Here is a 16,149-nt window from a genome sequence, read left to right on the forward strand (position 1 = left end):
GTTGAATAAACAGCAGTGACTCATCCCAGACCCGGTAACTTTAAAGTTGGTCCCGACGTGCTATTCTCTTTCTTTGAACCGATGGTTCTATTGGTGACCCATTCAAAATAAGCTGGTAACTTTGACTTTTATTAGCCAAGAGTGGAAGAACGATGTCGAAGTGTAGAATGTCAAGGGGCAGGAGAAGAAATAACATTGGGCCGCCTAACTGCCGTGACAACTATGATAACAGCACACAAATGCCTTTTGTCATAACACGGAATTCTACTTCAGCACTGGACCTTGCTACCACATTCTGTTTCCATGCTCTTTGCCGTTGTCACTCAAAATTTTGAGAGTGGCATTGTATTGGGTCTAAACCAATTTATGAAAATATTGAAAACGTGAGAAAACATCACTTTTATTATGTATCAAATACACCTAGGTATTCCTAGAGTGGCAACCAATATAGGAAACAAACCAACGATGGCCAGAAATAGAAGGTTTCCAACTAGGACCCAGACATCAGTATGAACCAGATTAAAAAGGGAAAGACTTCTTTTATTAGAACTAGAATAAGTTGAACGAGTCTATTTGGCCAGAACACAAGGCTCACAAAAAGGTCATCCTTATTACATTGTTTAACTAATGCTGGAAATAAATGAGATAAAATTCCTAAAGGGGGGGGGTGACCTAATCGATTATGCCATTGTTGAAGTTCAAAAGAGACTAACGAAGTTTGATGAAGGGGAGATGGTGGTGATGGTGAAAGAGGACGACCATCATTGAGCAGATGCAATCCACCATGCACTTTACCCCATCCAATCGTCGCCCCAGTTGCCAGATCTTGAAAAACATAGTGGGAAGGAAAAAAAGTCACTTTATAGTTCAAGTCACGAGTAAGACTACTAATGGACAGAAGGTTAGTAGTAAAATTAGGTATATGTAAAACAGAGGATAAAGAGATAGACGGAGAGCAACTGATAGAGCTCTTCCCAGAGATAGAGGAGAGAGAACCATCAGCCACCCGAACTTTGTCTTTCCTAGAAATGGGTGAATAGCGATAAAAGAGGCTAGAGGATCCGGTCATGTGATCAGTGGCACCAGAGTCTATGATCCAAGGGGTGGAGACTACTGATGCACAATGACTAGTAAACGGACTACCTGAGTGGACAAAATGAGAACCTGAAGTGGCGGATCGATTGACAGGAGTCGATGTAGTAGATGCAGTAGAAGCCTGTGACATACGACGGAATGCCTGAAGTTCATCCTAGGAGAGACCAGTGTCAATAGAAGGAGCCGTGGGAACAATCTTGGTATGATTGGCTTTGTTTTCAATTTCCCATGAGCAGCACGCTTGGCCTCAAAATCAGCTGGTTTGCCATGAAGCTTCCAGCAAGTGGCTTTGGTGTGATAGGGTTTATTACAATGTTCACATCTCACAATCCCTTTGGAAGAATCACTAGGAGCGGTAGGAGCAGCAGCAGCAACAGTCTGTAGAGCAGATCGATCACTGGCTGCCCTACGATTTTCTTCAGAAAGAACTAAAGCATAGGACTGCTCCAAGGTAGGGAATTGAACCCTGCCCAAAACCTGAACTCGAATCTGGTCATATTCAACATTTCAACCAGCTAGGAAGTCATAAACCTGAATCTTGTCGACATGCTTGCGATATGCAGTAATATCGATTCCATTAGTGGGCTGATAATCTGAGTAGTGGTCCAGATCTTGCCATAGACTACGAAGGACAATATAATACTTAGAGATGGAGAGGTCTTTCTGAGTGGTGTCATGAATCTTCTTGTGGAGTTCATAAACTTGGGCATCGTTTCCAACCTATTCATAAGTTTCCTTTGCAGCCAGCCAAATCTGAGCAGCAGTTTCGAGTAGCAAATAACCATTGGCTGATCTGGTTGCTTGGAGTTGAGTAAAAAAGACATGACTTGAGAGTCATTGGAGATCCATCGATCATGAAGAGGACCAGCAGTAGATGGTTTCTCGGCAGTGCCAATGGTAGTGAGACCACAGCCAGCAATAGTGAGATATGTAGATCTTTACCACATCAGGTAATTAATTCCATCAAGTTTGATGGAGGAAGCAAAGGGAAGAGAAGATACTCTTGTCGTGGCTGTCCATCAAGGCCAGAAGTAATGGTAGTAGTGTCGTCAAACATTAGGGCACAATAGAAGAGAACCCAAAAAAAAAAAAAAAAACCTGATGTGGCTAAGAAACAAACAGATCGAGTGCTGCTTAGTTGATGGTGAAACACTCCTCCAAAAATCAGCAGCAACAGAAGCCCAGAAACTCTAGATCGATCTTGTCAGGGTTTTGAAAAAACCCAAAAATTTGGCTGATATCGATGAAGGGAAGAGGCTGAAAAATAGTAGCTTGTCCTAGAAATCGCTGTTCTTCTTGATCTTCTAAGAAAAAAGAGAATTGATCCTCACTAATAGAGAAGGAAGCAGTCCCCAAGGTGAAGCTTCAAAAATCGCAGGTAGGAAGTGGCACAGTTGCTATCGATCTAGAAATAGGTCATCAATGAATGAGGTATTGAGGGGCAACAATTAGATCCATGGATCACCTCATTAGTGCTGCTTTGTAACAATGGAAGAAACCAGAGAAAAAAAGGAGAAAGAGAAAGATGGGAGAAAAAATGGGAGAAAAAGAAGAGGGATTTGAACCAACACTCAAACCTGCTCTGATGCCATGTTAACTGGAAAGAATAGAGCTCAATGCTTGGATGTGTTAATGAACATGCAAGCCCCTTTATTTATAATAGAAGAGGGGAGAGAAAAATTACAGAATTGACACAACACTATTCACCATCACTGTTTACAACACTGTTCACGTGAACAGTGTCACAGCCCTAATTACAATTCCATCCTTGCTCCAATACTCCCACCTACTCTAACACTAACCAATGGATCTCCATAGGGTTGAAGGTTCTATATTCTTGCCATCAAAGATCCTTTTGTTCCTCTTTTCCAGGCAATCAAACAAATTGTGGAGGGGATTGTTCTGGAATCTGCAAGGAAATTCCCCATAAATTGGCTTTCTTAGCTGTTTGACCACCCGGATGCCAGTTTTTCCTTCTCCCCAAATGGTCCTTAAGGCTGCTAGAAACAGTAATCACAATAGCTTGCTGCCCCTTTTTCCATAAATAATACTTTTAATTTTATGGGATATTAGTTTTTCATTCTAATGTTATGCAGTTATGTTCAGCATCTATTTCAGTGGTTCTACATGTTTTACCCCTGAGTTAAGATGCCACATCTTTCTCTCTCTTTGTTTTTTCGATGAATGGAAATTATGTGGTGCTTCTAAGGAATTTGTGTTTGACTAGTATAAATTATGTGGGCTTATTAACTTTTTTCTTTTCATATTGTTGAATTTCTTGCTGGAACTTTACTCATAATGTACTATTCTGCTTGTTGAATGATATTTGGTTGACCCTTTCCTTGTCTCTTCAGATTCTATCCACGAATGAAGATGGGACATATACTTGCTTCTCTTGAAGCGAAGGTTTGGCTTTTTTCTTTTTCTTTTTTAAACCCTACTTTTTCTATTTCAATTTTGGCTTATTGTTTTAATAGTCTTCTCGTTTTATAGCCAGGGTATGGGGCTTATGTGATTGACTTCAATATCCCAAAGAATGCAATTTCTATGGCACAGGAGAAAATTGTAAGTTTCTAGTAATAATTTGGTTTATGGCATGTTTTAAGTGTATCCCAACGATAGAAATTCTAATGCACAAGAGAAACGTAGGTGGTTATGTGAACTCTTTGGGAAGAGTAGGTAGCTACCAGATTTGATTATGTTGAAGATTGAGTTTGTGTTATGCATTTATTTTCCCCCTCTTTTATCTGATATACCAAGGCAATTGCATTTATTACTACCTAGTGCCATCATGGTTGCTTATCATCACTGTATTAGCCATAATAAGCATGCTGGGTTATGTGTTTGCTTTGTTGACACTTTTGGCATTGCTTCTTGTTGAGGATCACAGCACCTATTCTGTATGATTTGCAGATAAAAAGAAAGAAATGAAAAACAAGAAAACAGAACCCCACGATACAGATTTTACGTGGTTCGGCTAGGTATCCTCATGTCTGGGGTGTGGTCCTTCTTCTTGTGAGAATTCTTAATTTATAAATTTAGGGTGGGACTTATGTCACCACAAACAGAGACTAAAGCAAGTGTCAGATTTAAAGCTGGTGTTAAAGATTACAAATTGGCTTATTATACTCCTGACTATGAAGCCAAAGATACGGATATCTTGGCAGCATTCCGGGTAACTCCTCAACTTGGAGTTCCGCCTGAGGAAGCGGGGGCAGCGGTAGCTGCCGAATCTTCAACTGGTACATGGACAACTGTGTGGACCGATGGACTTACCAGCCTTGATCGTTACAAAGGACGATGCTACAACATTGAGTCCGTCTTCATTTTTCATTGTGAGAAAGCAGAGAACAGAACTAGCTATTTCAAACTAGATCCAAACCCAGCTCTAAACCTCGTGTGCACCCTCTCTCCTTCACGCTTTTATGAGTCCGCAAGGAACAAAGAATGTCAAATCGTCCCTCATAACTGTTATTTATATCCTTCAGTCAAAACTGACTTGAGTACCCTAAACCCATCCAACTGTTAGATTAGAATGCCGTTCAATGACTAGGATAAAAGACACCATATGGCACTTCTCTTTGTGTTTCTTGATTGTGTGGTTTTTGCAGTCTGTTTTTTGGGTGAATCTTCATATCCAATTGCATCGCCTAATGGATTTTACCTTGTTTCTATACCTACTGAATTTTCACATAGTGTGCTGCTTATATCCTATATCTTGTTTGGTTGGATCACCATCTATTTGATTTTTTTTATCTGTTAAACAATTATAGCTTTTTCTCCTCAACTGCTTGCATCTGTGGACGTGCTTGGCCACCTCAAATATTTTGTGAATTTCCTATGATATGGATCCTTGATATGGATCCTTGTCATGTGGTTCCATTGCACCCCCCCCCCCCCCCAAAAAAAAAGGCCCCCTTAGCTAACATATTGAGCTAAGAAGTTGATATGCTTGATATGTTTAATTTCCTATTATGAACATCATATATATCAAGATATCTAGTATGTTAAAAGAAAAATTTTATAACGATCAGTTCTTTTCGTTTTTTAGTGAGATGTTAGCCTGCTTTGGACCACATGGTGCATCTAGCCAATTCAAATAGTTTAATGGACAGACACCCATTGGACTGAGCACATTCAATATTTCATAGGTTAACCCAAATATGTGTGTGGCTTTGTATTAAATTCTCTTCTTGTATTTTAAACAGCCCAATTGTTTTTTCAAACATCGACTGTTCATATATTTTTTTAATTTGCCACATGTATAAGTATTTTTGGGGAAGAAATTTAACACGAGTAAGGAGAGTGGAGCCAATTTGTACAATAAATCTTAGGTTCCAATTGAGTCGGCACATAGCAATTCACTACCCATTGGCTGACCTTAGCAAAGTTGACAACTCATCCTTGCCAAAAATTTTTATTTTCCATTTTTTTAAAACTTTTTAACAATTCTTGCTATGTTAGATTTGTAAGGAAAATATTTTAAATTGTTGAAAGGAAAAAGAAAAATGGTTGGATTATTTTCATGTTGCTTTTGTTTAGTTAATTTGTTAGACCAGACACATCTATTGGTTGATGGGGTCCACTTATCCCAACACATTTGGAACCTTTAATGGTTTAACACCCCCCTAATGGGAAAAAGAATTGACACATTTGGAGAGCTAAGTTCCTCATTTTGCAAGTTTTGCCTCGTGTATTAAAAGTGAGGTCAAATGTAAAGTTTCATACCTACAATCAGATGTATAGAAAGTCGAACTATGTCAAGTTGGTTTCCACAATCTCATCCCCCCCCCCCCCCCCCAAAATAATTAAAAAAAAGGGGTTGACTGTACCCCAGAGTACAGTCATATGGTAGTTCAGTTCTATTTAAGCTAATTATCATTGATTTTGACATGTTTATGCCTTTTATTTCCAATATATATATATATAGGAAAATCTTGGTGTAACTAAGGTTGGTTACAACTAGATTGTAACCTTACTTTTTTGCCCTTTTAGTATAACACTTTTTTTCCCCCAATGAGGGTAAATCCTGTCATTTCACATAAAAAGGTGTATTAACTGACTTTCAACTTTTTGAAAACCCTTTGGCAATTAAAAGAAGGTTACAACTTCTCAGTTCACCACTTTGTTGACAAGTTGTTCCCTACATATATAGGGGCGTACCCAGCGCAAGAGGCTCCCGCCACTGTGGGGTCTGGGGAGGGTCATAAAATATGCAACCTTACCCCTGCTGTCGCAAAGAGACTGTTTCCAGACTTGAACCCATGACCACTTTGTCACAATGGAGCAACCTTACCGTTGCACCAAGGCCGCCCTCTCTCTCTCTCTCTCTCTCTCTATATATATATATATATATATATATATATAATTTGTAATATTAATTTTTTGCCCTCTTAGTATAGAACACGTCTTCTTTCAACGAGGTTAAAATAAAGATTTCCTATTACTATTGTGAAATCAATGTTATAGCGGCTCATCTTGCAAATCAAGTTGTTACTCCGACAACAAACTTTTATTGGGTTTGGGTCTATTTATTCACCGGCTATAGATTTGCATCTACAATTGATGTTGGTGGTTTTTGATCTTCATATCTTTTTTTTTTTTTTGGTAGAATTGATCTTCATATCTGGTTCAGAAAAATGTAGAGTTCTCTGCGCACTAAATGCATATCATAGTCCCTCTTGAGACTAGGGAGAGGCACCCATGGGCATTAAACATCATCTCCTTGGATCCAAGTCGATACCGATACTAATATCTCAATCTTTGTGTTCGAGACACTAACAACTATTGAGAATGATGTAATGATAAATATACTTTTATATATATATATATATATATATATATATATATATATATATATATATATATATATATATATATATATATATATATATATATATATATATGTATGTATGTATGTATGTATGTATGTATTGGAGATGTTTATGTTCGTTTTTACAACTATAGTTATCAAGGCGTCCCCTTGCTTTTTTTACCTTCTAAAACACCATGGTTGCCTTCCTGCCTTGATAACTATGTTTACAACTTAACTTTTATCATTGCAGAGGTACATCCGTACTTCCTTTTTAAATTTTGTTTATGGTTGGTATCGTTGTTGGATATGGGCGTACACCTGTTCTCTATGGTTTTATGTATTCTATATTGCTGAGTTTTAAAATAATAGGTAAGCATCTCTTGTAATGATGATAATTAAAGCTGTTGAATTTCTTGTACTTACTCTACTTTGTTGTTTTCCTTTCCCTTTCCCCCTCGCCAAAAAAAATTGCATCACAGAGACTGTTTGTAGCTCAAACAGATAGTATAGAGACATCCTCCTGTATCATAAGTCCTCCACAAGTGAAGTATGTGTCCTTTTACTCTTTTACTTTATTGAATAAATTCATTGTAGCGGTCTGACGAGTTTTTTATTCCTCTCATTTCTGCAGCTTCTTGTTAAATGGGAAGGGAGTGGACAGACGGATTAATGTTTCAATGGTTAGTGTTGTTCTAGCAACTTCTTTTATTTTCGGGGGGGGGGGGGGGGGTGTTGGTTGTATGAGGATGAACTTGATAATAATCATATAAATAGATCTTCTTCTGGTCTATTATGGTGTATGGTCAAAAGTCGGCATACCCATGGTTTGAGAACTCGGTTTCGGTATTGGTTTTGTCCAGCCAGAAAACCGAGTTGGGCCGAGATCTCGGCGAGTTGGTGCATTTTTTTAAAAAACTCGGTAGCTGGTTCCAGTGGGTTTTTGACCAAGTTTGGTCATGAAACTTGGTATACAACGTATTTTGGGCCGTTTAAACACAATGACACTATCGGATTGTCCAAAATCGAAGTCCAAGTAGGAGTTTGACTTCGGACCCTAGTTTGGTAGGCTACGATGTACTAATAGGTCCTATTCTACACATAATTTAGTAATAGAAAGCAATCAAAGCATACAATTAATATAAAACCACTTAAATTAAGCATTACATCTCTTCTCATGTAATTCCTGTTTTTTGGTTCAGGATAATGGACCGCAGTTTCCAACAAATGTGAATCCTATGCTTAAATTTGGAACAAATCTCCTACAAGTTGTTGGCCAATTTAATGGTATGCCTGAACAAAGGCTTAATGTCTGCATTAACTGTCTTTGTTTCTTGAAATTTGTCTGCTTATGATTCTAGCTTGTATTCATTTTACAGGTAACTATATTATAGTCATAGCCTTCATGAGTGTGATATCATCCCCTGGTACACCTGTGCTACAAGATTATGTTCAACCTGTTGCTGCGGTTGATTCAGGTAATGCTGAAAAAAGGAAAAAAAGATCTGAAGTTCTGACTCTCAGTGCTTAACTGATGACAGTAGAGGCTGATTCTAAAAGAAAATTCAAGACTATAATGCTACATTCTAAAGGTTGTTTTCCCTATAATAAATTACAATTTTATGAAAGGATGGATATCATGGAATATCAATACCATGAATGGGATGGGAAATTTTCTTCTGTAACTGTATGAAACAATCAAAAGGATGTCTCGTTAGAAGCTCTCATAATTATTGACAATGATAAGATTGTAATCAGCAGGCTATTTCCTTGCAAGTTAATCAAGTAATATTTTAACTGGGGAAAAATCAAGGAAGATAAAATATAGAAAAGTAAAACTGTTCTGTCCAAAGTTAAATAATATTTTGTTCTTATAAGAAAGAGAGTATTTTTTGGTGGAACATAATAGATAGTGGTACAATAACATCATAACAGATACGCCCTGAAACAGATTAGCCTTAAAGCCTCCTTACAAAAGTAAACAAGAGACCTCCCCCCCATCCCACAGCACCCCCTCCCCCACCCCCAACACACACAACACAAAAAATTACAATGGGTATGACCATATGAAAGATCTGAAAGAAATGTTGGTCTTACCACTCCTTGTCTTGCCATCAAATGAGCCAAATCATTCGCAGGTCTCAGCTTCCACTGCAATCATACATTCAGCTGAGATCCTATATCTTGGATGTGTTTGATGACATGAGCAAATCCGCTTGGAATTCTCTCTTTGTGATCAGCCTAGGCTATTGCTGAACATCACTCACTTCCCATGATTAAACTTGAGTGTTCTCTTTCGTTGGTAAGCTGACTAATATTAAGAGCTAAAATTTCAGTCCTTGGAACTCTCTCATTCCTAAGAAAGAAGGTGTCGCCTCCTTGTCAGACTTCAGGCCTATATCTCTTTGCAATCTCTTGTATAAATTCATTGCTAAAGTGCTTGTCAAAAGGCTTCAACTGGTGGTTGATTCCCTAGTCAGCCACAATCAATCAACCTTCATTGCCGGTAGAAGTATCTCAGATAACATCCTTCTTTGAAATGAGTTTGTCAGAGGTTTCGGTAGAAAATCCCAATCCCCTGCTGCTCTTATGAAGATCGACATCCACAAGGCTGACTCTTTGAGATGGGACTTCATTGTTAATGTCATGCTCTAGATGGCCTTCCCTCATGTCTTTGTTAATATCATTTATAAATGGGACTTCATTGAATCTATTATGTCTTGTTTGTGCCTCTTTGAAGGGTTGTCGGGCATTCAGATCAATCTTTTGATGCATCTTCTATTTTTTATGGGTGTCTTTGATGTTGACAAGCATCCTTGCAAGTGAAGACTTATTTCTCCATTGGCCACCTCCCATCAAGTATCTGGGCTTACCTTTGATCTCTGCCAGGTTATCTGCCCACCTGCATCCCTATCAAGGTTCTAAAACTTGGTCTCGACCATGGTCTAGTTTTCCGAGATCTCGAAAAAAAAGACTGCGAGACAGTGTATTGTTTTTTTTAATGTTTCGGTGGGCATATAAGCTTGTTTTAGGCTTAATAAACATATTTAAAGGTTCAAATTGAAAAAAAAAAAAAAAAAAAAAAACCAAAAAAAAAAAACCCACCCAATTTGGTGTTTTGGATTTGCACCCTTGGTTGGTAATAAAGGTCAAACCCTTAATGTAATATTGCCTATTCTACACATTGTTTGAATGATATGAGACATAATTGGAAAGTAAAACAAGTATATCATGCACATAATATTGAATAATTATTTAAGAAATAGTTCAAGGCTTAGAGTTTCTACTACAAACCACAAGATACAATGAAGTGTTCACAATGCATATTACATAGACACCCAACCTAAGTACAATGGATAATACATAAGTCATAGACACCTTACTACCCTAGTCGTCCACGTCTTAACTCCCAAGTCCCAACAATACAATACTATGATTCTATGAGTACTGAAGAGGTCGAGATTCTTGAAATATTCGAGATTTCACCGAGATTTCTTCGAGATTCTCGATATGTTCGAAATCTTGGTCGAGTTTTTTGAGTTTTTACATTTTTTTGTTTCGTATAATAACTTGTCTCGAGAAGTTCGAGTTTCTCGAGATCTCGGCGAGATTTTGAACCATGATCCCTATTCTTGACCTCTTGCTCAAGAAGCTCTAGTTCTGGAAGAGGGTAAGCTTCTCTCCTATGTTGGCCGCCCTGAGTTGATTTGATCGATCCTTCAATCCTCTTACATTTATTGGTCTGGTATCTTCGGGTTGTCCCATTCCACCATTAAGGAAATGGAGTTCCTTATGTGCCTTTCTTTGGAAAGGCTTTGACACCTCTAGATTTCTTCACTCCATCAACTGTGCATTTGTTTGCCTTCTCAAAAATGAGGGGGTCTAGATTTGCAAAGAATTAAAGAGGTCAATAATGGTGGTATCCTCAAGTTGATCTAGAAGATAATGGATAAGAAGAAAAGTATTTGGGTGGATTTGATTTATTCAAGTTATTTCATGACGATTCTATCTAGACTGCCCCCTCTTCTCCCGGTGCCTCTTGGGTTTGAAGAAAGATATTGAAGCTTGACCCTCTTGTATATGGGGCTCCTACCTCCTTGATTGATGATGGTGCCTTTACTTTCTTTTGGCTAGACGATTGGCACCCTAGGGGTGTTCTCCTCCACTCAGTCAGTGCCAAGGCTATTTACAAAATCTGGGTTCCAGTAAGGAGTCCTTGGTTGCGGATATCATTGGGAAGATGGTTGGGCTCCTCCTCCCTCGTCCTCCGCCATATTGTCTGCTAATTGGAGTGCTTTGTCTTCCATCCCTAGAAGACCTATGGGTTCTGGATATGATGTTATTTGGTCTTCTCCTTGCCTCTTCAGTTCCACGTTGGTGTGGGATCTTACTCGAACTCGGGGCACTTTGGAGCTTTGCGCAAATTGGTTTGGTTAAATGGCCACATTTCTCGCCACAACTTCATTGATTGGTAGCCTAATGTAGATGGGGTTTAGCTAAGAACCACTCTACAGTAGGATCGTTAATAGTTGCAGGAGATCATCAATAATAGAAGCAAATCAGAATTTGGAAAGATAACACCAAAAATAGAAGGTAGCAAATACTAGGCAAACCAGCTGTGAGAATGGGCTCTAAGGCTGATCGAGTGGAGTAGGCAATGAGGAGAATCTTTGCTGAAAATTTCAGCCAATTCCAAAGTAGAAGGCTGATCGAGTGGAGTAGGCAATAGTGAGAATCTTTGCTGAATATTTCAGCCAATTCCAGTGAGAATGTTCATGAGTTATGATACATGAACAAGATCCCAAAATAGAAGGTTGTGGGAGATCTCCCAAACCAGAGGAATTTATTTAGAACACCAAACTTGGGATCGAGTGTAGCCCTTGATTGTGTGATTCTGCTTTCCAAACCTCTGCTGAATATGAGTCTCGGTTGTATAGATATTAACACTTGAAGTTTGCTGGAAATTCTGGGAAGAATTAGAATCGCAGGAGAGTCTCTGGCCTTCCTTACGTTGAAACAATAGAAGCAGAACTTTAACTCAATAGATGGATTGAATCAAGTCTTCAAGAGGATCTCCAACAGTTGGAAACAATCGCAGGCACAGCATCACTGTTGGAAATTGATTGGGATAAGAAGAGAAGATAGGAGATGAAAAGAAAAGGGGATAAGGAGATTTGGCTCTCTCAGTCTTAGGGGTTTTGGCTCTCACTAGCGAGTCTCCCTGCCCTTCATCCTCACAATAGGATAATCAAAACTTGTCACAAAGCAATCTAAGCAACTTCATTAATTCATAAAATTATGGGGTGCCTCTATGAGTAGGTTACAATAGATAAAGGCCCAAGGATTGAGCTCCAAAATAGAAACTAAAAATTAGGAATTCCCTTATAAGGCTAAGATTTGGGTTACAAGTAATGAAACTAAAATAGAAACTCTAAGTTGCAAGGTTCAAAATAGAACTATAAAATAAACACCAAGTTCTAAATCTAAAATTAGAAACCAAACTAAACTTCTAAATCCCCACGAATAAAGCACCATGCAACCTGATCTTGGCCCCCACAAAATCTTCTAATAATATTCTCACCAAGGCAAAATAAGGGGTTGTGATACTGTTCACGTGAACAGTGTTTTGGCCTCTTCTTCTTCATGAGTTGATCTACATCACAGGCTTTCTCAAATTGCCTCGCAATGCAGTCCTTCCTCATCCATCAGTTGATCCCCGTCTCCGCTTCCTACTGCCTTTGATGGAACCCTATCGAAGATGTCGATCATCTCTTCTTCGCTTGTTCGTTCTCATCTGTTTGCAAAGGCCTTCTTGCTAAGTGTTGGCCTAGGCGAATGAGGATTCTGGCCTTTGCTAGGTAATGGATTGGGGTGGACGTTACTTTTGGAGGGAAAACTATCTGTGATATGGTAGGCAAGCTTGCCTTTGGGGGCGGCCATCAATCATATTTGGATGGAGCGCAACCTCTGAAAATGGACCCCCAACTCAAGATCTTTCCAGCAGAATTGAGATTGCTTTTCATGTCAAAAGCAAGGCCTCTCTGGTCTCCTCTCCGTGTCCTGACACCCAAAGGAACATGCTTATTGCTATCTCTTGGGCCTTTCTCTCTCTTTGATTCAGCCGCCCATAGTTCAAGAACTCGTTCGACCTGGCCAAAAAGCAAGTCGAGTTGGGGGTTTTTTTTTTTTTTTTGGAACTCGATTGTTGGTTTCGGTGGGTTTTAGACCTAGTTTGGTCATGAAAGTTGGTATACAACTTATTTAGGTTATTTAAACCCAATGGTACTATCGGATTTTGAAAAATCAAGTTCAAATAGGAGTTTCACTTAGTGGGAAACTAGGACAAACACTTTCTTATGCCAGAAACCAGGGCATACACTTATTTATGCCAAAATATCATTTAAGTAAATCATTTACTTAAGATATTATTCATAAATAAGCAAATACGCCCCCTATTTGAATCCAATAAAATTAGTTAAAAAATAAAATTCCAAAAGGATAATAAGTCAACCCCCCAGTTCAAGAACAAAAATTGGATTTCTTGTGGTAGGTGCAATTTTCAACTTTCTAATGTTGGGGTTTTTCTCAAATCTAAAAATTCCATAAATCTTAATATGGTAAAACATTGTTAAAACCCAAAAGTGGGGGTAAAATATTCATTTGTTTTGATATCCAAAAAAATATTTTCATTCAGAGCAATTTTGACAACACTTGCGCACACCAAATTAAGTTTGACCAGTACATAACTCCTTCATATACAGCCTTCCAGAACACTATTACTCGAAGTGTCTTCATTTAGTAGGCTGCAGAAATAAACTTCCCATCTTTTCTTAATGTTCTCATCCCTTATTAGTACTTTACCATCTTCACTTTTACATCTGACAATGTCGAGATCTCTATTCTTCCTTTCCCTCACTTTAGCTATCTTGTAAATAGTTTATCCTCCTTCCTTTGTGCTCCGCTTGTTATAAGATCTTCATATTTTTCTTCGCCCTTGTTTTTCCCTCAATCTTCTTAGCTTCGTTTCTGGCAAATTTATACCTTTGTAGGTCCTCTACACTCTTAGTAGTTTGCAAATTTATCCTTCGTCGTCTATGCATCATTATTTACATGTAGGTTGAAATTTAAAATATGGGTTTTCTACAAACTAGTTCTTTGTGGCTAGCTTTTGCAGCAGTGTATGTTTGATAAATGTTCTGTTGTTTTGTTGGAAGAAAAATCATGTCTTGTGAGTAGAACACAACAAAATTGTACCAAGTATCTCATGATTATCTCTTGCTCATTGGTGATCTGCATATTGTACACAATTCTGATTATGCTATGTTTGTAACTTGGATTTCGTAATTTGTTTGTGTCTTTTGGAAACCTGAATGCAAAACTAACACATCTTGTTGCTTTTACATTAAATAATAGACTCTGACGTAATTGTGGGCCCATCACGGATATCACTCAACTGTCCGATAAGGTATTACTTCCTATCCATCACAAAAAATGTTTCTGTGCCCTTCTACTTATAATCTCCTAGATTCTTTGCACTTGTTGATCTGCCTTAATTTCAGAAAATGTGGTTTCTTTGGTTGCATTGAATTATGATAGTGCAATCACTGATCATTTTGATGAATTCCCAGATATTGATTTTCATGTGCACAATCTTTTGCCTTCTAAGAATTTGTTCCATTAGTTGGCTGAGCATGATGCTCCAATGTAGGCAACAAGTACTCAATCAACTGGACTAGCTAGAACCATAATTGTCAAGGCGACTTGGAGACCTAAGGTGTTGGAGGGGTGTCTAGACGATAAGGTGCCCACCTAGGTGTGCAGTATATGACTCTATGTATAATGTAGCAATGATAATTTTATATAATTATGCTTGTATGCAATGTAGAATCTATACTGATGCTAGTAATGACCTAATATGAGAAAATCAACATATATAAAAAAAATATAGATTATAATATAAGCATATTAATAAATAAATAAAAAAAAACAGAGTGATAAACATAAATTAATGTAAACTCGTGAAGTGTCAACAAAGCATGCTGTTGCCTTGGACCCAATAAAGAGTTTGGATTCTGGACGCCTAGGCGGTGCCTAGGTGACCCATTCAACTTCTTTACTAGAAGCCAAAGTCAAAGTGAAAATAAAGTTAAAAGTAAATTAAATAGAAGTTTGTCCCAACGAATCACACAGAGTTAATGGTGTTCCATAACTAATTGAGGGCGGACCTTGGTGCAACATAGAGTTAATGGCATTTCATAACTAATTGATTGAGCAGCAGCTCGTAGACCACCTGAAAAAAAAATATTTCTTATTCGATCCATAACCTGTCCTAAGACCAATAGGAGCAATACCTGAAATGGCAATCATAAAAAAATACCTATATTGAGATCAGCTAGAACAAGATGATAGCCAAAAGGAATTACTGAATAACTTAATAGAATTGATATGACCACTATAGATTGTCCAATACTGAATAGACGATTATCCCCTCTAGATGGAAGAATATCCTCTTTGAAAAGTAGTTTGGTTCCATTTGTTAGAGCTTAAAGAGTTCCCAAAGGGCCGCCATATTCAGGTCCAATACGTTGTTGTATCGTAAATGGTTTCGAGTACCATTCTGATTGCCTCTTTCATGATCTTTTCTATAGGTAGAACTACTGTGAGGGGTCTAAACTTTGACCCTTATTTCTTTCTTCATACTGTAAAGGGGAGCAAAGCACGTTTTTTGCTCCCTCCATTGATGGATCAGGGGCCCTCCTGCTGTCGTTTCAGTGACTCGTTGGAATCATGGCCAGACTGCTGGGCCAGCTCCCTCCGCATGGGACACTATCATTCCTCTCCTGCCCAACAAACCCATTGGGGCTCACGTCCATGGTGGAGTTGAATCCAAGCAATAAAAGCTGGGAAGGCTTACCCAAGAGCCTGGCTCCTCATTTTCTTTGTCACTGAAGCGGCTAAAGGCGAAAGGTTTTTGCTACCAGGCTTTCTGAACTTATGCTTCCTCGTGGAGCCTCACTTCTAATGGCAGCTTCTCTGATAATAAGCATCAACTCACTTTGGTTAGGAAAAATCTGTTGCCGAGCTTCCTTTTGACTAAGGATTTGGCAGGCAGAGACGCTCCAGTCTAAGGCCCTTCTCGTTCCTAGCTGCAGCTGCTCTTGCGCCATCCATTTGAGGTCAACAACACCACTCCTCTACTTTGAAAGCGGATGTGATCCTTTTGCATGATCCAATATCAAATC

The 16,149-nt window shown here is 38.5% G+C and overlaps 1 protein-coding gene across 5 annotated transcripts in view; it reads left to right on the forward strand.

Moving 5' to 3' along the window:
- The window catches only part of LOC122646676 (E4 SUMO-protein ligase PIAL1-like), a 96,892-nt gene that overhangs the window by 70,193 nt on the left and 10,550 nt on the right, over positions 1-16,149 (forward strand). For all 5 annotated transcript variants that reach the window (XM_043840283.1, XM_043840277.1, XM_043840270.1 and 2 more), the window contains 7 exons: positions 3,450-3,501; positions 3,589-3,660; positions 7,390-7,457; positions 7,542-7,590; positions 8,110-8,194; positions 8,287-8,385; positions 14,321-14,372. In XM_043840283.1, coding sequence (XP_043696218.1) covers positions 3,450-3,501; positions 3,589-3,660; positions 7,390-7,457; positions 7,542-7,590; positions 8,110-8,194; positions 8,287-8,385; positions 14,321-14,372 — 477 coding nt within the window. The remainder of the gene's footprint in view (positions 1-3,449; positions 3,502-3,588; positions 3,661-7,389; positions 7,458-7,541; positions 7,591-8,109; positions 8,195-8,286; positions 8,386-14,320; positions 14,373-16,149) is intronic.

The sequence above is a fragment of the Telopea speciosissima genome, chromosome 1 (genome assembly GCF_018873765.1).
Source record: "Telopea speciosissima isolate NSW1024214 ecotype Mountain lineage chromosome 1, Tspe_v1, whole genome shotgun sequence".
NCBI lineage: Eukaryota > Viridiplantae > Streptophyta > Magnoliopsida > Proteales > Proteaceae > Telopea > Telopea speciosissima.